We start from the raw sequence: 24,832 nt of genomic DNA, 5'->3' as shown, positions 1-24,832 counted from the left end.
ATATATGCAGTAGTCATCTAAAATGATTTGGATCAAAGTGGCCCAAAGTTTCATGCCAAGTGGGCTGCAAGAGTACTTTGACACATAACCTGTAGACCACACACTGCCTTGTCACGCAGGGGGCAGGAGCAAGGCCAAAATTTGACACCCCCCCCAAGCCTTCACACTGCCTTCCCTAAGCCAGGTGCTGAGCTTTGGGAAGGAGCCACAAGACTCTGGCAGTCCCAGAGCCCTCGCGCCTCCTTCCCAAAGCTGGGAAAGCACTAACTAGGCTTTGGGAAGAAGGTGGGAGGACTCCTGGACCATGCCAGAGTCCTCATGCCTTCTTCCTCAAGCCCAGAATCTCCTTCTCTGGCTTTGGGAAGGCAGCATGAGGGCTGAGGGCGTGAGTGTGTCATGTTGTTGAGGGCTGCCAAAAAAGGGCCGTCCGTTGGATCACCCTGATTTAGATACTCTTTAGCAATATTTAACAAGTAGCACACTGGGTTGCATGTCATGGCGACTTGATACTCTTGCACTCTTAGTAATAAAATATCAAGTCATAAATGGTTGTAAGCTGAGCACATGCAATTTACTATTGTTTGGTCTGTTTTCTTCTGAAATATTATTTTTCTTGCAGGTAGCCTGTATGCAGCTGATCAATGCACTAGTTACGTTTCCTGATGATTTGGACTTCAGACTCCACATTAGAAATGAATTTATGCGCTGTGGATTGAAAGAGCAAGTGCCAGTAAGTCCCCTATAGTGTGTGTGTGTGTGTGTGTGTGTGTGTGTGTGTAAGAGAGAGAGAGAGATAATTAATATTTAAATTAGTTTATTTTTCTTGGCTGAGGAAAAGTTGTGTTAAGCCCTTTTTGGTGTAATTTATTAAGACAGGGAATGAAAGATTACATATAGAAATTGATCCACAAATGTATAGATGAAAATGAAGTAACAATAATCTTTAGTACCAGCTTTGTTTTATGTAATGTATTCCAAATTTTAAAATATATCATTTGTTTATTTGAATAATTAATGTAAATTCTCCCAAATAAATCCCTTGCTATGTTAAAAATTGGATTTTGTTCAGAATAACTTATATTTATACACAGTCATTAATTAAGCACTGTTGTATTCTCCCTTCCTGCTGCAGCAACTGAAATGCTTAAAGAATGATGCTTTGGATATTCAACTAAAAGTGTTCTGTGAACATACAGAAGAAGACATGATTGAATTTTCCCATCGTTTAGAAGATATCAGATTGGACTTTGAATATCCTTTGAAAGAGGACAGAGAACCCAAAAATTTTAGACCTGGGATTGGTAGCAAGCATCCCATTGGTGATGCCTTTCTTTTTCTATTTTAATTGGAAGTAAGAGGTGCTGATGTAGAAAATGAGAGTGTGCATGTTGTTCCAGGACTATGGGTCCAGGCGAGCAGGGAAGGCAGTTTGGGCCAAACACATGAAGTAGCTGTGCTTAACTTACACATCTCAGCTTGGTTATTTAAATGTTGAAATTATAATAAAAAATAAATTTTGCTTTGAAAGAGTAAAGTACTTGTATGGCCTAGAATACAAATTAGCTGTATCATCCTTGACCTGGATACTGAAGCAAATGATGTTTACAATGTGGTGTGGAACACTGTAAAGGACACAAGTGCAGAAGGCTATTTTCTTTCTATACTTCAGCATCTCTTGTTGATCAGAAATGACTCTCTTATAAGGTAAGGAAAACTTGCAATAGCTCCTACCTAGGTATTTATTATAAAAGATTGTATAATGTTTACCACCTGGATTTTTTCCCTGGATGTTTTTTTTTCCCTCTGTGAAAAGGGAATAACTTGTGAACTGATGCAAGTTACTTAGTTTGATAAGAGGAGGAATTCCAAGGCAAACTGAGCTTTTCCTAGACTAAAGTTAAAATGGGCCATATGCTTGCCAAGGAAAGGTGGTCTTTGCTGCCAGCATATCTAAGAACCAGTTCATATATTGGAACAAGCTCACTTGTAAACAACTATTCACATGATTACCCATGGTAGCAATATAATTCTGAAAGTGACATATGAGAAAACTCTGCTCCCTTCCATTTTTTTTTTTTTTTTAGGTGGTGCTTTTTCTCATCGTGAAAGAGAAGTCTTGATTTGCAGGTGTTCCCTTCTCTGGTTACATGAGTAGATTGAGTAGTTATTTGCAAGATTGAGCTGTCTCCAATGACACATGAACTGTCACTTAGATTATGATGATAATGATTGATTCAATATATATACTACCCTTTATCAAAAGATTCCTGGGTGGTGTACAACATTTAAAATATATTCTGTGGAACATAATAATAAAAACACAATACAAAGCATAATGATAGGCAGAATAATAATAATAAAATCATAATATCAGTCCCCCTTTAACAGACCATAAATTATTTAATGACCAAAGGCTTGGGTAAAGAGAAATGCTTTTGCCTGGCATCTAAAGACATGTAGTGACGATGCCAGGCAAGCCGTTCTTGGGATAGTATTCCAGATGGGCCACCCCAGAAAAGGCCTGTTCTCGTGTTGCTACCCTCTGAACTTCTCAGAGAGGAGGGACATAGAAAAGGCCTTGGAGGACAGGTCTGGGTTGGTTCATATGGGGAGGGGCGGTCCTTAACGTATTGAGGTCCTGAGCTGTGTAAGGCTTTATAGGTCAGCACCAGCACTTTAAATTGGGCCCGGATTGGCATTATATGCCCCCCAAACTGTTCTGTTTTGGTGAGCAATTAGGCCATTGTGCACCAGCTGAATTTTCCAAATCATCTTCAGAGGCAGCCACATGTACCACGCATTGCAGTAATCCAGGGCAGACAGACAGGCGCCGTGCTGGCCTTTCTTGTGCTTGCTGTGTGCAAGGCCTGCCTTAGAGCTGAGTGCCCGGTGCTGAAGGGGAGCCTTTCCTCCATGCAGGAGGAAAGGCGCAAGCCTCCATGAGGGATAGCAACTATGGTGGTTTCCCTTTAAGTAGATTCTTATACCTAGACCATACAACAAAAAAGCTTCTCCTTACAGTTTAATTTAAAAAGTCTTTATGGACCTTTGCTTTTTCATGCCACAGATATGCATGCCATATCATACCCTTACAGATCCAGCAATCTAGTATTTTTTAAAATATCATCCATTCCTTTATCCATGTCAAACATGCTGCATCATAATGGATGACTATGTTGGGGGGGAAAATGCGCATTAGAGCCTCGTTTCATGTGAACATATTATTGTTCTCTTGGCCTGATTTATGTAGTGGGACAAGACATATTATGACACTTTGGTTGTAACCAATGTAGCACTATGTAAAAGGCCCTTAGCAGTTTTCTTTTCTTCTCTGCTTTACAAATAGTCAGCTGTTACATCATTATTGCAAGTAACACTAAACAGTTCAATCTTAAATCAGATTTTGATTGTTAAAATCAAACCACATAGGACTGGCATGTATCACGTGAGGCAGAATAATGCTAGGGTCATAGAAAGTAATGTTTGATCAGGCCTCCAGGCTTCAAGAGTGCTTTTTTTCTGAAATGAAGTTTCTTAAAACTAAATAAAAAACCTTAACATACCACTGTGGGCTCCTTTGGGGGAAAAGCAGAATATAAATTGAATCAATATTAATAATAAACCCTGTAATATGAAACCTTTGCTTCTCAGAAGCAACATTACTTGTAGAATGAAGAACTTTCAGCTTGTTCTGCAATATGTATTTTTCTCTTTCACCTGTATAGGCCACTATATTTTAAGTTAATTGAAGAGTGCATTTCACAGATAGTCTTACATCGAAGTGGAGTAGACCCAGATTTTAGTTATCGTAAAAGACTGGATGTAGACTTCAGTCATTTAATGAGTAAGTCTTTTTATATTATTATTCTACCTATAAAAAGCATGTTTAAAAAGATTAGCTGGTATGTGGTTAAAAGCAAACCTATTCCTCTTTAAAAAAAACTGCTTAGAAACCATAGCTGTGGGCCACAATAATGGGTCACAATTACCTTCCCACTTAACACTGTTTTCTGTGGTCTCTGATAGCTACTGGGCTTTCTAGCTGTCCTGATATCACAGCTGGCTATGTGTTGACATGTCTTATTATAAGAAGGGAGAGAAGTAATACTGGGCAACTGAGTCACCATTAAGCATTCTTCAATACTCATCTTCTGTTGATTGCTCTGACACTGCTGTGTGTGGAATGTGAGCCAAATAGAGCTCAGCCTTGGGGCAGGCTGACTAGGAGCTGAAAGCTTGCTTTTCAAATTACTTTTTAAAACCCCAAACCTTGGCTTCCTATTAGATATTTGTATTGAGCAAAAGAAAATAGAAGAACTTGAAGAGAGAGCTTCAGAATTTTCAAAAAAGGTTAGTAATTTCAGGTTGTTTTATTCAGATATGCTTAACTTTAAATGTATACATTACAATGTGTTCTGAGACATTAATAATTCATGATTTTAAAGAGCTAAAATAGGCCTGATGCCCAAGACCTGTGATTCAAATCCAACACTTTAGTTTTAACATAAAAAGTAATCAAGTGATTTCTGTTTCCTGGATTGGTGCAATCGTTTGGGAAAGGGCTGTCTAAACCTTCTTTTCCATGTCATTCTCCTGATGAAAATCCTCTCCCAACTGCTATTACAAATTCCACATGATATTTGTTCTGTGCTTGTAAGGATTTGGTCTGTCAGTGGGACAGCACCTGCACTTTGGAACTCCCTGCCCATTGATGTTATTATGCAGGTATATTTGCTCTACGGTAGTACCTCGGGTTAAGTACTTATTTCGTTCCGGAGGTCCGTACTTAACCTGAAACTGTTCTTAACCTGAAGCACCACTTTAGCTAATGGGGCCTCCTGCTGGAGCACGATTTCTGTTCTCATCCTTCTTGGCTTTTGGATGGTGTCCAGCAGGCTTCTGCTGCGCCCCACTGGACCCCTGTGGATAGCTCTCCGTCAGCTTCCTGTAGCAGAGTCGTCGCAGCGGCTAGAAACTGTTGCAATGTGTGTGTAATAAATCAGACTGCACGCAAGCGTTCTTGCTTAACTCCAACAGCCTTTAATCTTGTAGAAAAAACATCTTAAATCACCCCGGCGAGAGAGCGCACCTCTTGCTGCCTCGCCGCAAAAGCGAAAGGAAAAAGCACACATAGAAACACTCCCCTCTGTGAATATAGCCACGCCTCAGAATGTGAGACGTCACTCAGAACTGTTTAACCCTGTAAGTTCTGATTCTCTGCACACCCCCTCTCGTCTCGGGAAACTGTGAACACACATCTACAGACCTCTTTGAGTTCAACTCCCTTTCCATTGCCTCTCGTCCCTTTCTGGCATTTGTCTCAGGCAACCGTTGAACCTCCTCAAAACTCCCAGGTTCGCACTGTGCGAAACCAATCCACGCGCTAGTGACCTGAAACCTCTCAGGTGGAACTCCCTTCGTGGTGCGAGTGGACCGTCTGAGCACAATCTCAGGTGCTCCTTCTGACCCACTGGGGCCAGCAAGTGTGTCCTCTACATCAGAAGACTCCCCCTCTGACTTACTACGTCTTCGCGCCTTCTGTACTTTGCTAACAGGAGACGAAGGCTCACTCTTGGGCTCTCTTTTAACAACCTGTGGAGATGCCCAACCCTGTTCTTGACCCTGTTCAGAGACTTGGTCCTCAGCAGCAGGTTCAGCCTCTAGCTCTCCCTCCTCCTCAGAATCAGACAGACATTCTGAGAGAACGTCAGAATTTGCATGGATCCTTGACCAACCATTCTGCTCACAGAACTCAGCATGTTTACTGATCAGAAGCTTGGTCTGATCACCTTCTGGATATGCAAACCTCCACCCCTTTGTCGCAGGTTCATATCCACAGAAGATCATTTTCTGGAACCTCGGGCCACCTTGCTTTCGTTGAGCCTTTGGCACAGGCACCCAGGCCTGTGAACCGAATACACGGAAGAAATGCAGCTTTGGCTTCATTCCGTGGAGCATGTAATATGGGGTGTCACCTACCACTGAATTGTAGGATCTGTTCATCTTGAAATTGGCCGCCCTCCAGGCCTCGCTCCAAAAACTCTGAGGCAAGCCGGAGTCACACAGTAGAACCTCTGTTGCCTGAGCCAGAGCTTTACTCGTAAGCTCCGCCACGCCCCTCTCCTGAGGAGAAGTAGCACCCGTCACCTTGTGACGTATCCCCTTCTGACGGAAGAAACTCTGCAGAGCAGACCCAGTAAACTCTGCACCTCAGTCACTCTTGAACCCCTGCACTTTGGTGGAGAACCGTAGTTCCACTGCCACAACCCAATCTTTGATCAGTTGCGCTGCCTCGCCTTTCGTTCTCAGCGAGAAGGACCAGCCATTCTGGCTAAAATCATCTGTCAGCGTCAGCACAAACCTGGCCCCGCCCAGACTCGGCTTTGGCATGGGCCCAAAAAGGTCTGTGTGCACAAGCTCAAAAGGTTTTGTGGTTACCCTCTCCACCCTGGGATAACTGCACCCTTTTACCTTTGCCTTTCTGCATGCCCTACAATCTAGAGATTGGTCACATGATTTTATCCTGCACCCTACTGTGTACTGGGGCAACCTTTGGATATCTTCCCAAGAGCCATGTGACATTCTTTTGTGCCACAAGCAAGCACATGAATCATGAGTGTGAACGTTTGCACACTTCGCCTGTGCTCCCTCACCCTCCAGAGGTGTCTCCAAAACGAAGAGATTGTTCTGGCATGCAACACTGACGAGTTGCCTCCCACCCCTGGAAATAGAACAGACATCATTTTCAAAGCAAACCTTGTACCCCTCTTTTAAGAGACAAGATACAGATAAAAGACACTGTTTCATCTCAGGCACAACGTAAACCTCCAGCTCCGCCTGCAAGAAAGAAACAAAAACATTTGCCACGTTAGATAAAGGCCTCTGTGACCCATCAGCAAAAACAACTGTTTTCCCAGCTGAAACAGCTCTGCAGTTCAACATTTCAACACTAGGTGTTGCTGGCATCAGGTGATGGCTCGCTCCAGAGTCAATAACCCAGCACATCACTCTGCCCTCACTGGAGTTGTCCTTAAGCATTGCCATGGCAAAAAACTTCTTCCTGCCCCCGTCCTTGGGGCCTCTGCAGATGTCCTCTCTGGTTGTCACGGCAACAGACTCCCCCTGGCAGGAAGACTTGCCCACGACCTTCACAGCTTCCGTAGATGCAACTCTTTCAGTTGCCTTGGAGACCGGACTTGTCTCAGCGTTCCCACACAACTTCACAGCTCTTATCTCTACTTGTCACAGGTGGCTGGCCTTGAAGCCTCCGGCACGGCTAGGCTTCAGCTCATGGCGTAAACAACTCTTGGCAGCCTTTGGAAAATGAGGCGTCTCTGAGCTTTAACCGCTCACTGCCCCCCCCCACTGCTCCCAGGGCTCCCAGGACGTTTTCCTGCACCCCCTCTGGTGGGTAAAGGGCCCCCAACTCTTGGCCTCTCTCCTGGCTCCTCACACAGACACGTTGCAGCAACAGCAACAGTCCCTTCGTCCCCCCGTGGGGGCTCCCAGCTCCTCCCAGCTGTGTGTCGGCTCTCAAGAATGTGGGCAGCGCCATCTTGCCTCTCCCCTTCGGATGCAGCCACATCTTGGCCTTTGCTTCGCACCCCAGCTTCACAAGCCTCACGGAGTGCTAGCCAAGCAGCCTCTGGCCTTTTAGCATCCAGAACAACTGGCCTTAGATGAGCATTCACATTCTCTGCCAAAAAAGCAAGCACACGCTTCTCAACTTCACTTTGCTCTGCAACCGTTTCAGCCTCTGCTTTCCCAGCTGCCTTCTGTGGTGGCTGGACTATGTCCCACAGCTGCTGCCCGACCAGGAAAAGCTCTGCTTGAAAACGCCACTCCAGCCAACTTTGGCTACTCAGCTTCTGACATGGCAGCTTAAGCCCAAAGCCATATTCTTGGGGCTGAGCCATTTCTCCCCCGGGGCTGAGCGTACTCACGTAACAGCAGCTCCTCCAGGCACCCGGTCCTTGGAGATCCGATTCCTCCCAGCGAGCTCCTCTGCCTCAAACTTTAGGCAGGACTCCAACTGGCTGCAGCCTCCTCTCAGCTGGCTTTCACACACACCTGCACGACTTGGCAACAGTTTCAAACTTCCCATAACCTCTTGGCTTTTGGATGGTGTCCAGCAGGCTTCTGCTGCGCCCCACTGGACCCCTGTGGATAGCTCTCCGTCAGCTTCCTGTAGCAGAGTCGTCGCAGCGGCTAGAAACTTGCAATGTGTGTGTAATAAATCAGACTGCACGCAAGCGTTCTTGCTTAACTCCAACAGTCTTTAATCTTGTAGAAAAAACATCTTAAATCACCCCGGCGAGAGAGCGCACATCTTGCTGCCTCACCGCAAAAGCGAAAGGAAAAAGCAAACAGAGAAACACTCCCCTCTGTGAACATAGCAACGCCTCAGAATGTGAGACGTCACTCAGAACTGTTTAAGCAAAGATCTTAACCTGAAGCACTATTCTGAAGCAAAGATCTTAACCTGAAGCACTACTCTGGATTAGCAGAGTCTGTAACCCGAAGCGTATGTAACCTGAAGCGTATGTAACCCGAAGTACCACTGTACTGTTTTCAGTGCCTACTAAAACTCTGTTGTCTAAGCAACCCTACCCTGACATATAATAATTGTCTTATAGTGTACATTTATAAAATTGCTGGTTTTATTTTATTTTGAAATGTTTTAGGCTAATTTTTTTTTATATCTGTTTTTATTATAATATTAATGTATATTTTATGTAAACTGCGAAGAGGTTTTTATGATTAACTAGTACATCAACCTGTGGAATAAGTAAAGGACCTGCTTCACCCTGCTAGGAACTAGACAGGTATTTGTACTGCATTTGTCCTTATTTGGCTAATGGAAGATGGTAATTATCATGATTGGAAAGACAGTTTTGGGGAACACTTAAGCATGCTGGTCTTTTTATTTTGTTTTTGAGTGCCCCTTGAAGTCTGTGTCTGCACAACAGTACCTTGGGAAACTACCTGTTTCCGATCTTCTGAATTGCCATAATTTTTGGGAAGTGGTTGAAGGTAATCCAAGAACATAACACACTAGAAAATGGACATCTGTGTAGTCTGACTTTCTACCATTTTTACTCCTACTTCAAATTTAAAAGCTATTTTACATTTAACTGGCTATTTTCTACTGAAAAGAATATAGAGTGTGCTATAAAAGACCAGTTAAATATGAGCACACAGTCATGTGCATAACAGGTTATTTCTGTGGAAATTGTATGTTCTTAGTATTCAAATCTATTCATCTTAGTCATTTTTTCCACTGGTGTCACACTATTATTGGCCATATTCTATCATTGTAGCTTAATTTTTACCTGTTCAATGGTGCAACCCTGTGTACACTACACTATGACTTACTCCCAGGTAAATATGTGCTGAACTTTAGTTTAAATGGATATAAGTAACGCTTAAGGACCGAGGAGTTATATTAAACATTGAAAGAATGAATACAATGATATATAGCACTTTAATGCTTGTATTTCAGTTTGAAAATGAATTTGTAGCACATCAAGAGACAAAAGCACAACTTCAAAAAATTGAAGAAAAAATTATTCACACTGAAGCAAATGGAAAAGTTTATAAGCATAAGGTAAATGATTTTTATTCCTAAAATTTGGTTTTTAATCAAACTATTTGAAAACAAATTTTCAGATAATGATACAACTAGTTACTATAATACAATTAAATAAAAGGTCTTTCATTTTTATAAATACATTTAGTTGTCTTTATATAATATGTACATGATATTTATATTTGTCAGGTCTGTAGATAGTTGCTCGTGAGTAAACAGCCAGGACTCCGACCTGTCTTTTACAGGTTTTATTAAGTGCAAACTATGTACAGTTCAGAGATTCAAAGTTAATGTCTGTCTCACTCACATGCAGATTCCTGGAGTGGCCTTTTCCAGTCTGTCCCCCCCAGCATAAGAACTTAGACACCCCAAATCTCCGCCTTCCCTCCTTACATTTGACCCCCCCTTGCGAAAACTGGGCAACTGAAGCGGCATGTCCGTTTCCCTACCAGCCTGGCTGAGCCGAGGTGCTTGGACTCACAGTAACGTCTGTGAGCCTTTGCCTCGCTTTGCCCCTCCTTTCCCCCTCTGCTTCGCTGGAGGCATGACTCTCTACTGCCTGACGAAGTGCTACTGCTCAGCAACTTTGGAGGCTCCCTGTAATCTTCTGCCCCCCTCTCTCCTTTCGATGGCAGCCCCCTGACAATATTTTTAAAACTAAAAATTTTTTTTTAACCATTGGGCAGAATGGTTCCAATGTGGAGATAAGAGAATCTTGAACAAGAAGCTGCTGTTACTCCATGCTAGATAGAACAGGAAGAACATTTATGCATTTCAGATAGAATTCTAATATTGGTAGTGTCTTGTGCTTTATTCATATTTTTATGTTATACTTTTATTATCTTCATAAAAGTACAGTATTTTTTTTAAGATAGACATATTTCATGGAGGAAGCCTTTTGGGAAGGATAACTAAATGTAGCCTCCACATGTGGAGACAATACACCTCTGAGTAGCAATTGCTGGTAGACAAACAAGGTTGGATGGGGACTTTTGCTACTGTGCCCTACTTCTAAGCTTCTTAGGAACATGTGATTGGCTGCTTTGGAAGTGGGATACTAGACTAGATGGACATTTAGTCTGATCCAACAAGGCTTCCAAGTTATTATGTTTCCTAACTGGAAACGTCTGAGAAAGTTATGTGATATGAATAACATACAGCATTGTAGCATTACTAATTTGCACAATGTTGGGTCTAAGCTGCATAAGGTTTTTGTACACAATGCTAGTTCTTTGCATTGTGGTTGGTAGCAAATGGCTAAGCAACACAGTGGACCGGCATGTTATTGATGAGCTTTGCCATCAATATACTGGTTAGGGAATAGAATTGCCTCCTAAACTGTCTCATCACATTGGCATTGTATTTTACAGTTTTATGTCAAATTTACAACCGAGTAGTTATGCTGGGTTTCATAAGTTTAACTTGATATTATTAAATGATATTTAGGGATTGTATTCATAAATCGGAAACTTGCTTTTCAGGATGGCTCAATAATGAATGGCGTAGGTGCCTGTCCAGTGACATCTTTGGAAGGACATGTGACTCCAGTCCCATTAGCTGATGCAGCACCCAAGTCATCACCACTTTCAGCTGGAGCTCTGCCGCCACCGCCACCACCGCCACCCCCATTGCCACCTTCATTGACTAGTAGTTCAGGAAAGGCTCCTCCTTTTGGTGTGCCGCCACCACCACCACCACTACAGACATTGCCAGGAGCACAGTGTTCTCCTCCTCCTCAAGTACTGCCTTATGGATTGAAGCCTAAAAAAGAATTTAAACCTGAGGTCACTATGAAAAGACTGAACTGGTTAAAGGTAAATAAGCATATTTTGCAAAATTCTAAGTAGAACTGAATTATTAGACACTGGTATTAGTTTATTTATTTTTATTCCTTTATTAAGAGAACAGTAGCTCACATTTTAGCACAAATGTCCTCACAAGGTGGTGTATGGAATTAATAAAGAATTAAAACCGGTTTAAAGTGAATACAGAGCCCTTTAAAATGAGCCATAAAACGGACATAGGTGACTTTACTTTTTTTTTTTAATCAATTGAAATAAAAATGTTTTGAGAGTCATTTTCAAAATTTCTAGGTAGGGTGCCATGCATACTTCTGAGGTGATTTTATTCCGTATGTACCACCACTGAAAAAGCCCGGCCTCTGCTTCCCATCAGCCTTCCCTGTCTCCTGTTATTGGCTAGAGAACAGGGCCACCAATGGGAAAGTTTTGGCAGGCTCATATAGGTGCAGATGGTTTTTCCGGTAATGTAGTCCTAATTAACTAGAGCTTTAAAGGTCAAGGGCAGTATTTTAAAGTGTGTCCAGAAAGAAATAGCAATATAAACTGCACATAATAGTTATAATAGACTCTGGTGGTTTAGTTTCTAAGCATTGTTTTGTACCGACTGAAGTTTCTCAATTGTTTTTAGAAATGACTCTTATGTAGAGCACAATACAGTAGATCTAGCCAGGCTATAACCAGAGCATGTGTTGTTGAGACAAGGCCTAATTTCTTCAGGTAGTGTTATGGTAAAGTTCTAATAACTGTTATACGGTAGTAAATAACTCGGGTAAGGTACCATATAGCTGGAAACATGCTATAGTAGTCCCAATCTTAAAGAGAGGCCACGCAAATGTACCCTCCAATTATAGGCCAATTAGCCTGCCCTCAATAATTGGGAAGCTGTATGCCCGTTTCCTCAGTAGCAAACTGACAACTTCTCTAAATGAACATAATATACTATCTGAAGCCCAGGCAGCCTTTCGTGAAAACCATTCAACATCAGACCACTGTCTAATGCTGTCCTTCCTAGCTGAGAAGTATACCAGGCCTTTACAGGGTAAACTCTTTGTGGTCTTCATGGATCTGAAATCAGCGTTTGACTCCATACCCAGATCCCATCTGTGTTCCAAATTAAATCTGATTTTGCAGGACAAACGACTCCTCTTTCATACAAAAGCCCTGTACAACGGAACCAAACTGCAGGTCCGAGGGTCGACAAGGACAGTTATCGAACAGCATCGAGATGACTAGGGGGGTGAGACAGGGATGCATTTTGGCCCCCACATTGTTTTGTCTATTCTTAAATAATTTAGAAGAGAGCTTAATGGACCCAGATGGACGCCTTCCAAAAATAGGAATGAGAAGGACCCCCTTGTTGTTATATGCTGATGACGCGGCCATCATCTCACGTTCCAGACCGGGTTTGAATTATCTGCTGAGGAAATTTTCTGATTACTGTTCTGGAAATGGTTTATCCATTACATATGAAAAATCTAAAATTTTAGTTTTCGAAAGAAGCTTCTCCTGGTCTAAATGGGTGCTGGATGGCCATAACTTTGAAGAGATCAAATACTTCAGTTATCTAGGGCTCACATTCCATCATACAGGATCTTGGAAACACTACTGGAAAACCTCCCTTCAAAAGGCGGAGATCACAAAGCTAGCCATATTCAGATTCTTTTTCACAAAGGGCGGCAAATATGTTCCAGCAGCCTTAAGGGTTTTCAACGCAAAACTCGTTTCCCAACTCCTGTACGCTGCAAATGTCTGGCATAATGGGGACCTGCCAAAGCTAGATGGCTTTCAGGCAAAAAATGTACGATCTCTGTTGCAGGTACCCAACTGTGTCCCCAACTCCATACTTCTGTTAGAAGCTGGTAAATGCCCAATTTCAACTAAAGCGTGGTAAAGGTAAAGGTACCCCTGCCTGTACGGGCCAGTCGTGTCCGACTCCAGGGATGTGCGCCCATCTCACTTAAGAGGCCAGGGGCCAGCGCTGTCCGGAGACACTTCCGGGTCACGTGGCCAGCGTGACAAAGCTGCTCTGGCGAGCCAGCACCAGCCCAGCATACGCTATAAAGTGGTACCTATTTATCTACTTGCACTTAGGGGTGTTTTCGAACTGCTAAGTGGGCAGGAGCTGGGACCGAAAGATGGGAGCTCACCCCGCCGCGGGGATTTGAACCGCCGACCATGCGATCGGCAAGCCCTAGGCACTGCGCCAGCCGCGTCCCTTAAAAAGGCTGCCCGTAGTGGGCTGCCCTAAAACATTGGCTCAGGGTTTCAGTGTTTGATCTAGGGAACGGTTTGTACCAGCACCTGACCAATGAGGAATTTGTCAGCAAACGGCAGAAAACCATGGCTAAATAAGCCACCTCTATTGGTCTGTCACCCGCCCCCCAACTGTATTACCTGGGTTATGAAGGCGCCCAAAAGATACTAAAGCAAAGATTATGGGATAATGCACACAGTGACACGATCTCGATCACACGCAGTTTGTAGTCCGCTGGCAGTAGGAGTACAATATGGGCATGTCTTTAAGTTAACATCTTACATTAAAAACCTGACAGTACCAAACTATCGAAGGCTTTTCACCAAAGCCAGACTAAACGTCTTTCCTTCTGCAGTGTTGGATGGCAGGTTGAGAGGAGTTCCCTACCAGGACAGACTTTGCTCGTGTGCTCAAGACATTGATTCCATAAAACATATTTTGTTGCACTGTGCAAAATATGAGCAAGCCAGGGCTGAACTGATATTACCCTTGCTGGTACCCTTCCTGGGAAAATCAGAGGCTCATTATATCAGGTTCCTATTGGAAGACCGGACAAATGCTAGAACATTAGCAGTGGCAAAATTTTTATCAGTGGTTGCAAGAAGCAATGATCCCTATATTCTGAACAAAATGCTTGTTTAACCTGGAGGTAGGCTGTATGAATTGTGTATTGCTTTGTAACGATTTGTTGGGTCTCTGGACCGTAATAAAGATTGTTGTTGTTATGCAAGAAGAAGCAGCTATCAAGGAAGAAGTCACTGCAGCTTGACAGCTATTAAGAAGTAGATGTATTAGATTCCCTTTGCAGTGGGTGTTGAGAAGGCTGCAGAACCATGAGAGTTGCTAGATGAGCACTGTGCAGGTGATCAGCCATTGCCCAGAGTGATGTGTTACTTCATGATGGTGATTTATCAGTCCCCATCCCATAGTTGTTTTGTGGTAAAGGGATCAGTTTCCTTTCCCCCCCTTGGTTTTTGCTCACCTTACTTCCCAGCATACCAGCTACTATTCCTGAACTTCTTTATATCTTGCAACACTTTTAAAGAAGGTAACTTCTTTTTGTGTGTTCAGAGCTACGTATCTTCATTTTCACGAATCTGTTAAAAACTGGTGATGATAACACTATTATAGTTTAGATAGTGTTGTCCCTAGTATGTTGAACTCCATAGTGCAGTTGTTGTTCGACAATATGGTACTATAGTGATGAATAGTGTACAGCTGTCAGTGAATAGTTGTAGCATGTACTCTACTGCAGTCTCACTAAAGGTGAAACAGGAACATAGCAACTGCTCTAATATAGCTTTTAATGTTTGTTGGGTTAACTTCATGTTTTTAATGGAGGATATTAAACTTCGTCAATTTTGGCTTGTTATTTGCTTAGAATCAGCTATTTCATTCCTGTTATATGCAACAAAACTGCACCCCCTTTGATGCTTAGTATTTTATATCACATCAGAATCAAATGCTTAATAGGCTAAATGACCTATAGGGTATGTATTTTTTATTTTTTATTTCATAAAATTGATACACACTGTTTGATTGTAAAAACAAAAACATTCAAAGCAGTTTACAAAGAGATAAAAACAACCAAGAAACATTTGCAACACTTTAAAACATGCAAAAGTTAAAATAATAAAACGGATTAAAATTACTTCGGCTTTCTAAGTATCTCAGTGGGCTTTCCTAAACAAGAATGCTTTTAGCCGGCACTGGAAAGAGTGCAGTGAAGGCACCTACTTGATCTCAATAGGCAGGGAGTTCCAAAGTGTAGGTGTTGCCACACTAAATGATCAAGTTTTTACAAATGTGGAACCAGGATTATGTGACACTTACAGTAGTGCCAATTCTGCCAGTTGAAGGAGTCAAATGGGTCCTGTGAGATAAGGCAATCTCATAGGTAAACTGATCTCAGGTTGTTAAGGGCTTTATATACCAATAGCAATGCCTTGAACTTGGTCTGGTAGCAAATCAGCAGCCTTCATGTTGCTTTCATTCCAGGATGAGCTGTATTAACTAGCAGAGAAATGTGAGTGTTTATAAATATGCTGAAAAGAACATGGGTTTCTGTTAAAATTGGTTGCTTCTTGCGCAGCACTGTTATGTTGTTGTGGTCCATTGCACTCTGAGGTGTCCAGGCACCTGGGGAAGTTTACACAGTAGCACAACTGTTTGAGAGGGCAAGGAGGCCTACCTGGACAGTGCAGCTTTAATAGATTCTTACTCTCATTGCTGCTGGTTGTCTGGTAACACGATACTTACCTCAGCCTTGTATGTCCAGTGGAATTGACTTAACTTCTTCTTTCCAGTGTTAGAAACTGGGATAGAAAAGCTAGGAGACAAATGGCTCCTGGGACCTGGGTTGTGGGCCATGGGGGTGGGGTGGGGACAATGCTTTTTATTTATTATTTTGATAAGCATGAACTAATATACAATTCACATAAGTGACACATTGTTAATACCACATTTTAAAAAGAAATTGTTAATACAGCGGTGCCCCGCAAGACGAACGCCTCGCAAGACGAAAAACCCGCTAGACGAAAGGGTTTTCCGTTTTGGAGGCGCTTCGCAAAACGAATTTCCCTATGGGGTTGCTTCGCAAGACGAAAAAAATCTTGCATCCCCCCGCGGGTTTTTTTCGCTTTTTTCGCCCTTTTCTTAAGCCGCTAAGCCGCTTATCAGCTGTTCTGCTGATAAGCCGCTTAACAGCTGATCGCTGGAAGCCGCTTGACAGCTGTAGCGCTAATCCGCTAAGCTGTCAATGGGCTTGCTTCGCAAGACGAAAAAACCGCTAGACGAAGAGAATCGTGGAACGAATTCTTTTCGTCTAGTGAGGCACCACTGTAAATGTTTAATTTTGCGTTTATAATAAAAATACAGTGGCACCTCATGTTATGTACCGTTCCCCTTACAAATTCTGTGGGTTATGCGCTCCGCTAACCCGGAAGTAGATGCCCCTTGTTGCGACCTTTGCCCCGGGATGCGAGCGGAAGTCGAGCTCTGGTGGCGCGGCAGCCGCGGGAGTTGCCATTAGCGAAAGCGCGCCTCATGTTACGAGTGGTTTCCTGTTATGAACGGACCTCCAGAACGGATTAAGTCTATAACACGAGGTACCACTGTATTGACACCATACTTCAGTTTTCAAAACACTCTGCTCTTTATTGTTAACCTTAAACATACAGTGGTACCTCGGGATGCGAACAGGATCCGTTCTGGAGCCCCGTTCGCATCCCGAAGCGAATGTAACCCGTGTCTGCGTGCGCGGGTCACGTTTCAACGCTTCTGCGCATTTGTGTGACGTCATTTTGACGGTCTGCACATGCGTGTGCACGCGGCGACACTTGGAAGTAACGCGCTCCGTTATTTCTGGGTCGCCGCGGAGCGCAACCCGAATTTGCCCAACCCGAAGCATATTCATCCCAATGTATGACTGTATTGTCTATCCTTAACGTATACTTCAAGGCTTGAAATCACATACATTTCAGTAATCCTTGAGTGTCAGCCAGGGGCAAAAAATGGCACCCAGACTTTCTGAGGTGCTCACAAATAGAGAATCTTTAGGTGAAATGCACCTGGCACCCTGCTAATTTCGAGCTCTGCCTCTATCCAGAATGACTTCTAAGCCATTGGAAAGAACTAATATTACTTTCTCTTCATCGTTATCAGCTATATTAATGATCAACTTCCATATTTTGTGCGTGACTTCTATTATTATATATCTGTAGCTAATGTGATATCACTCAGCAGTTATGTTATTATATTTGCAGATTAGACCACAAGAAATGAATGAGAACTGTTTCTGGATTAAGGCAAATGATGGCAAATATGAGAGTGCTGATCTTTTAGGCAAGCTGGAGCTTACGTTTTGTTGTAAAAAACCCTGTAAGTAACTAATTGTTTTGTTTTAAATTCTTACTAGGTTAGAAAATGAGCCTAGTTGATTTTGATTGAAACATCAGAATTTCTTACAACTACAGTTGAATATCTACATGTGCTGTCTGAGAACCAAGTTGAATAGTACTTTAGCTTACCTAAGGCCTTTTATAAGTGATACCATATGAACTGTAATTAGGAAGACTTAGGAAAAGGAGCATATAACATATGACAATTTTGGGTCAATGTTTTGTAATGGGATGTACAATAGTTCAAAGTTGGGAATGCAAGACACAGATCTGTGATTTTTGAGGGGTGTGCGTGCATGTATTAAACTGATCATGACTTGATGGCCTTTATTGAAAAATGGAGAAAGTAGGGAGCACAGGAAGTGACTGCCTAGAGCTCCATGTGCTTCAGTGGTATAAGAGAAGTGCAGCTGAAATCAGAATATCACTATCTCCATCTCCACATTAATCTTCATTGGCTTTAAATAGATAAGTGGTGCTCTGGTGGTGGTGGTTCATGCAAAGCTGCTATTCATACTTTTGATTTTGAGTATGAAACTTGTTCAAGTTGCAGACGCTTGCTTGATAAACAACTCTTGATTGTTTATTGTGTATTAAATGCACTGTACAGTGGTACCTTGGGTTACATACGCTTCAGGTTACATACGCTTCAGGTTACAGACTCCGCTAACCCAGAAATATCACCTTGGATTAAGAACTTAGCTTCAGGATGAGAACAGAAATCATGTGGCGGCAGCAGGAGGCCCCATTAGCTAAATTGGTGCTTCAGGTTAAGAAGAGTTTCAGGTTAAGAACAGACCTCCAGAACGAATTCAGTTCTTAACCTGAGTTACCACTGTATTTGGTTACAGTGATTCAAAAAATAGCTCAGCTCATAGCAGTTTGATGTTGTGTGGGCATAGCTTAATTTACATTTTTAATCTAGTTTAGCAATACTTTTCTTAGAACCAATCAAAACAAGGCAATCTACAACTGTGGATTTGGGAGTTTTTTCTTATGAGCTAACATGGCTGCCTTTCTTTTTTTTGTTTCTTTAAAGGAAATGCTGATTAAACTTGAGTAAATTGGCTTTATAGTGGTACCTTGGTTCTCAAACATAATCCGTTCTGGAAGTCCATTCCAAAACCAAAGCATTCCAAAACCAAAGTGCTTTCCCATAGAATGTAATGCAAAATAGATTAATCTGTTCCAGACTTTTAAAAACAACCCCTAAAACAGCAATTTAACATGAATTTTGCTATCTAACGAAACCATTGTTCCATAAAATGAAAGCAATAAACAATGTACTGCAGTCACACAATCAATCAATCAGTAGCTGAACTGGGTTCCACACAGTCATAAACAAAACAAAAAGAGCCGCAACAACAAAAACACAAAATAAATAGCAAAAATTGTCAGACCTCAGCATAACACTCAAAATGGAATTGTGGCACTCAAAATGGAAGCATAACAACCAAATGGAGCATGTCCAGCTTCTGAAAAAGGTTTGCAAAGCGGAACACTTACTTCTGGGTTTGCACTGTTTGGGTTCCAAGTTGTTTGAGGACCAAGGCGTTTGAGAATCAAGATACCACTGAATACAGTGAATACAGTGGTACAGTGAATGCATCACTGTCCTGCTTTGTCTTCAGCATAATGCCACATTTTGGGACCTTTTGTCACCCATACTGCCCATGACTTTGATGGGAATATCTCCACCCATTCCTAATCTCCAGCAGTGGTGTAGATTGGGGTTTAGGGTTGTGGCTTTACTGCTTACTTTTAAAATCCAGCAACATGAATCTTGTTATGTGCTTCTCATATGTAAGGAATGGAACTTTCTGCACTTGCATTGTGCTTATTTTTAGTCATATTTAATTTCAAAACCACAACAAAATATGTATCTTTTGGGAAATATTTGATGCTTAACATTATTGTGTGCTAATAACATTGTTGTGCTTTTTGACAGTAAAAAAAGATGAAAATATTGAAGAGAGAAGTATTAAAAAACGAATCAAAGAACTCAAAATTTTGGATCCAAAGACTGCTCAAAACCTTTGTATGTAAATGCTTTACTTTGTTTAAAACATTTTAGAGAGTCAGATTTTTTTGAAAATAACAGTGTTCTACTTACTGAATTGTATTTATTATTACTATATTTAGGACTCAATGTGGCTTACAGCTAAACAGAAATTTTAAACTCAATTCTCACTTTGTATTAAAGCACGGATTGTCAACATGGTGTCCTCCATATGTTGTTGAACTCCACCTCCCATCAGTCTCAAGCAGCCTGATTCCAACATATGGAGGAAGTTATGTTAGCTTACCCCTGTATAACAACAATATCAACAGTAGGTTTAACTTATGTAATGGTGAGCATAGGATTCATTACTGTACATACCAGAGCTTTCAGACATTGGGAACTAAATTGCAAAAGTACATAAATTTCTGGAAGATTATCCATCAGAAACAAATGTAACTATCAGTAGATGGTTGTTGTTTATATTTAAACTCAGAAATTTTCTTTATTCAGTATTTGCCATCTTCAGTGGGGATTTTTCTAATGAGCTTGTTTCTCTTGGCTTGTCCACACTTCAGCTTGTCCTGTACTTTCTGAGAGGTTTTTCATTTGCCCTACCGCTTCCTCAGGGAAAACCCTCCGTTTACAGTGAATCGTAACAAATGTCAGTTTTCTGCAGATTGACATGTGAAACAATTCAGTGGTAAACAGCAGATTTTCCCGGGGTAAGCGGTGGGGCAAACAAAAAACCTCTTGCACTCTTACCTAGAAAGCATGGGACAAGCAGAAGTGTGGATGAGCTCTCAACTTGCTCCCACAGCAGAATTAGTAAGTTTCTCCAGTGGCTTAGGAGAAGAGATAGTTATTGACTAGACAATGGTGACTTCACCATCCATGCTGTTGAGGTGAGGAAATTCCTGTCATGGCACAATCTCGCATCCCCTATGGTATTCTTCTGGAGCAGCTGTTTTGTGTTGGGGGGTGGGCAGTCGGGCATAGCTATCTTCTCCGGTACCTGGGGCAACCCACCCACGAGGCCGCTGCCATGAGCCCTGCGCAGGGGCCACCATCCTCCTTCGCAGCTTTGCTGGCAGGCAGTGGCCCCAACAGCACCCGGAGCACAGTGCACCCGCCTTGCTCCGCCTCTGGGGGCAGTACTGCTTTGCAGATATTTTGATCCTACTTGGCTGACCATCTTCAGAAAGTGGTGATTGGGGCACTTGAGCCACCTTTGTGAGGTGCTGCAGGTTTCAGAGTTCATGAGCTTAACATCTACGTGGAAATGCTGAGTGGGATTATCCAGAGTTTTGGAGTGCATTGCACTCCTTCTTTTGTTTCCTGAAACAGACAGATGCCGTCCAGCCCAACCTATCAGCTCCTGGTACACAGCTCTATTCCTTCTTTACATCTGCAAGTGTGGCAGTGAGTGTGATAGCTCTGTTTCTGACCTCAGTAATGAACTGGATAAGAGCCGTTAAACTGAAGTTTAAACCACATAAGATGGTAGAGTTAGTGCGTGTTTCTCTAGACTGGAGGGTGGGGTGTGATCTGCCCTGGATGGGGTTACACTCCCACTGAAGGAGCAGGTGTGTAGCTTTTGGGTACTTCTGGGTACTTTAGGCTCACGTGACTTCTGTGGTGCAGAGTGCCTTCCATCAGCTTTGTCTGGTAGCCCAGCTATTCTCCTTTTAAGAAATGATAGTCTGAACACATAACCCCAATCTTGGCATGACTGCAGTGGCTACCAGGCACGATTTGAGTTGTAAAGCCATATGCAGTTCGGGAGTCTCGTACCTCAAGAACCGCCACTCCCCACTTCAACCAACCTGAACCCTACTGTCAGGTGTTGGTTTGGTTGCTCGAGAGCAAACAGGCAAGACTCCAACCTGTCTTTTCCAGGCTTTATTATCTGTACAAAGTATTTACAGTGCAGAGCATTGCAAGTCCATGTCTGTTCAGTCGCTAGCAGAATCTGGGAGTTGGCAGTCCTTATACCTTCCCCAGCATAACAGTCGTGTGACCCCCATCCTTCTCCTCCCCTCTCTGCGCGCAAACCTACTGCGCAAAGTGGGCATTGGCAAAGGGGGACTTGCCTCCCCTGCGCTTTGATCAGGCTCGGTGTTGAGGCTCTCCCTAGCATCTTTTGATCCCTGCGCCCCTTCCCCACTGGAGGCGGGGCTTCCCTCCTCGCCAGAGGAAGAACTGCTTCGCAAGATCTTTGGAGGCTCCCTGTAACACAACTGCCCTTCCACCTCTCGCCTCTGAGCTGATGGCAGTTCCCTGACACCTACATTCCTCATTGTGGGCCCTTCTCTGCATGCAACTTCCAAAGGAGGTGGCGACAAGACAACAGGCCTTCTCAGTAGTGACTCCCCATTTGTGGCATGCTTTTTCCTTGGGAGGCACCATTGCTTTCTGTTTTTAGATGTCAGGCAAAAGCATTTTTATTCACTCAGGCCTTTGGATCCTAATTTTATGCTTAGCTTGTAATGGGATAGCGTTCAGTTGGATCTGCTCTCTGATACGTATTATTAATTAATGTTTTAGATTGTTTGTAATGTCTGCTTTTGTAAGTAGCTTTGAGATAACTGTTGTGGGAAAGGCAACTAATAGGTTTAATAGAGAATTTTATTTACTAATTTATCTTCCATTTCTCTTTCCTTATTTAAGCTCATGTGTCTTGTTAAAGTTATTGATGTGCCACAAATTTATAAAGTGAGCAAGTGGTCACTTTAAAACTTTTGGTAGACATCTCAGCAAGCACTGTAGCTGGACAGCATTACTTTTGCTTAGCCAAAATGTGTTCCCATTTGATAAGCATAGTTTGTGTTTGTGTGCTTTTCCTTAGCTATCTTCTTAGGTTATTTTCGGGTACCTTATGAAGAAATAAAAATGATGATACTGGAAATAGATGAAGCCCAGTTGTCGGAGTCTATGCTTCAGGTATGGTGAACTGATAAGCAGCTTTATAATCAGGTTTTTATGAATAAAAAACTGTTGGTTTAATGTTTAGCTGACTTGGCTTCTAATGCAGAAGGGCAGGATGTAAGTTTTAAAATAAAACTAGCCTGATGTAATTCCAGTGATGAAAAGAATACTCTCCTAAACGTCTCCTAAATCCATCATCATCATCATCATCATCATCATCATCATTCCTTCATCTTAAGGTCCCTGGGCTGGTTACAACCATTGAAAAAGCAACAATAAAACATGGAAGGAGCAAAAGGTCATGAAGTTCAAGCTAATGCCTCAAAGCACTATTCACTGCAAAGCCAATCCAGTGCAGATGTAGTCACTTAGTAGGCTACATGATATAGCAAATAGGGATAGTTGAAGATATTGGGGATTGTCTGGAGTTTTGTTTGTTCCTGGGCTTAAAGACTTTGGGGTGGAGGGAAGAACTGGTTTTCTTGAAGTGTGGAGAGTGGTGGGATGATATTCAACATTGTATAAGCAGAATTCATTTTCCTCTTCACCTTCTTCTCCATGCTTCCCACTTCTACTTTGGAAGGTCCCATCAACTCTCTGGAGTCAATTTGGGAACTGCACAGGTGGGAGGGGAAGAAGTTGTTCTGTTGTGAGAGTGTAAGCCACTTTTGCCTGTGGATGGGCTTCACTTAATATCACTGACTATCCATATTTCAGTGATCAAGTTTTCGAAGTGACAAGTGTACTCTATTCTTGTAGTCCAGTGACAAACCATCCCAATTGCTTTAGCTTTCTAAAAACATTCAGTTTAAATATCCCAAGTGATAGGAGATGAATAAAATGGCATGAAATCTCTCTGAAGCAATACAGCAGCCAAGAATTAGAACAAGAACTGTTGTATAAATTGTGGTATATATTGATACCCCCCCAGCTATGCTAGTGAATGTGATGATGTAAATGGAGATGGGTGTAATTAGGCCTTAACTAATGTATGGTCTCTCTTGCCAGCCATCTAGTAGCATAGGCCATTAGTGGGAGAAGGAGAATGTTCTAATGAAGGTTCTACATCATTCACTTGCTATTGGGCCATGTGTGGTATGAATATCAAACCCTCCCACCTTTAAGGTACAGGGTTTTGTTGTAAAACCTCAGGCTTTATTCTGTCAAGTGGGCTCACACAGCATTAGTTTGTTGGTTACAACCTTTGTGCAAAGCTCTACAGAGCTACAGAATTTCCAGCCCATTTGTTTATATCATCTGGTACAATTTGTACCTTGAGTTGAGTGCCATCATGCTGTAAATTTATCTGTGCTGAATAATGCCATTGGTGTAGCTTGAAATCCTAGTGCTAAATACCTTGTCTAGATCAGTTCTCCCCCGCCCTTGTCTAGATCAGTTCTTAAGTTAGACGTACTTTTGTACGTAATGATGTACTTTTAATAGTTTACTTTTATTTAAAGGTTATATGTTTATTGACACAAATTTTCTACGTGGTATCACTATACAAACAAAAAGCAGTTTGCCCAAATAAACAAGCATAGTAACTGATGTAAATAATAACATTTTTGTTTTGTTTTTTTTTAAAATCACACGACTTATGCAACAGTGTAATCATAGTAATAACATAGTCAATGTTTAAACTCACATAAAATTTAAGGAATATTTATTGTAGCATAGAAATTCAACATTGGTGTTTTCTGGGAATTAGAATTGCCCGGTTGTGACTAGGAGGCCAGTCTAGTAACCCACTTAAGAGTTCACTTCTCCGTGAGAAAATAATTTCCAGTTGTCAGTATTCATTAAAAAACTGTTTTCCCCCACCCCCATATTCTTGTACGGCATTTCTTTTGAAGAAATTTTATTGAAGAAATGTTTATTGACTGCTACTTAGTTTTTTCCCCTGGGGCTATGATTACAATAGTTTTCAAGTAGTGAAAAAAATGGAAACTTGCACTTTTAAAAATCAGGAATTTCCACTTTTGCACTCAATAATTGAATTCTATTTTCTCACTGGAGTCAGTTTTAGTTTTCATTTTTTTAGTGATAAAATCCTTTTTTCTTTACATGTGTTGCTGCTGTCTGAGCAAATTCCTTTGATTCTTTGTGAGACTGAATTGAAATTTTTTGAACTGGTTGTGTAAAATAAAACCTCATGGGAACATTTACTGAGAAAAGACCGTGAAAACTCTTTAATATATTTCATATATTTTCATGATACATAGAATCTAATAAAACACCTTCCTGAACAAAAACAACTGAATGAATTGTCCAAAATGAAGAGTGAATATGAAAACTTGTCTGAACCAGAACAGTTCTGTATTGTGGTGAGTAGCACTGTTCCTTCTGCTTCATATGTGATGC

At 42.0% G+C, this 24,832-nt stretch overlaps 1 protein-coding gene across 1 annotated transcript in view; it reads left to right on the top strand.

The window, feature by feature from the left end:
- DIAPH3 (diaphanous related formin 3) overlaps positions 1-24,832 on the top strand; it is a 128,846-nt gene that overhangs the window by 18,825 nt on the left and 85,189 nt on the right. Inside the window, exons 10-20 of the mRNA XM_081907301.1 lie at positions 620-730; positions 1,133-1,251; positions 1,588-1,704; positions 3,726-3,844; positions 4,286-4,350; positions 9,503-9,607; positions 11,071-11,403; positions 17,410-17,524; positions 19,493-19,582; positions 22,392-22,486; positions 24,694-24,795. Coding sequence (XP_081763427.1) covers positions 620-730; positions 1,133-1,251; positions 1,588-1,704; positions 3,726-3,844; positions 4,286-4,350; positions 9,503-9,607; positions 11,071-11,403; positions 17,410-17,524; positions 19,493-19,582; positions 22,392-22,486; positions 24,694-24,795 — 1,371 coding nt within the window. The remainder of the gene's footprint in view (positions 1-619; positions 731-1,132; positions 1,252-1,587; positions 1,705-3,725; positions 3,845-4,285; positions 4,351-9,502; positions 9,608-11,070; positions 11,404-17,409; positions 17,525-19,492; positions 19,583-22,391; positions 22,487-24,693; positions 24,796-24,832) is intronic.

Source organism: Podarcis melisellensis (assembly GCF_964234715.1).
Source record: "Podarcis melisellensis genome assembly, chromosome: 4".
NCBI lineage: Eukaryota > Metazoa > Chordata > Lepidosauria > Squamata > Lacertidae > Podarcis > Podarcis melisellensis.
Note: the sequence above shows the minus strand (reverse complement) of the source record. Positions and strands in the feature narration are given on the sequence as shown.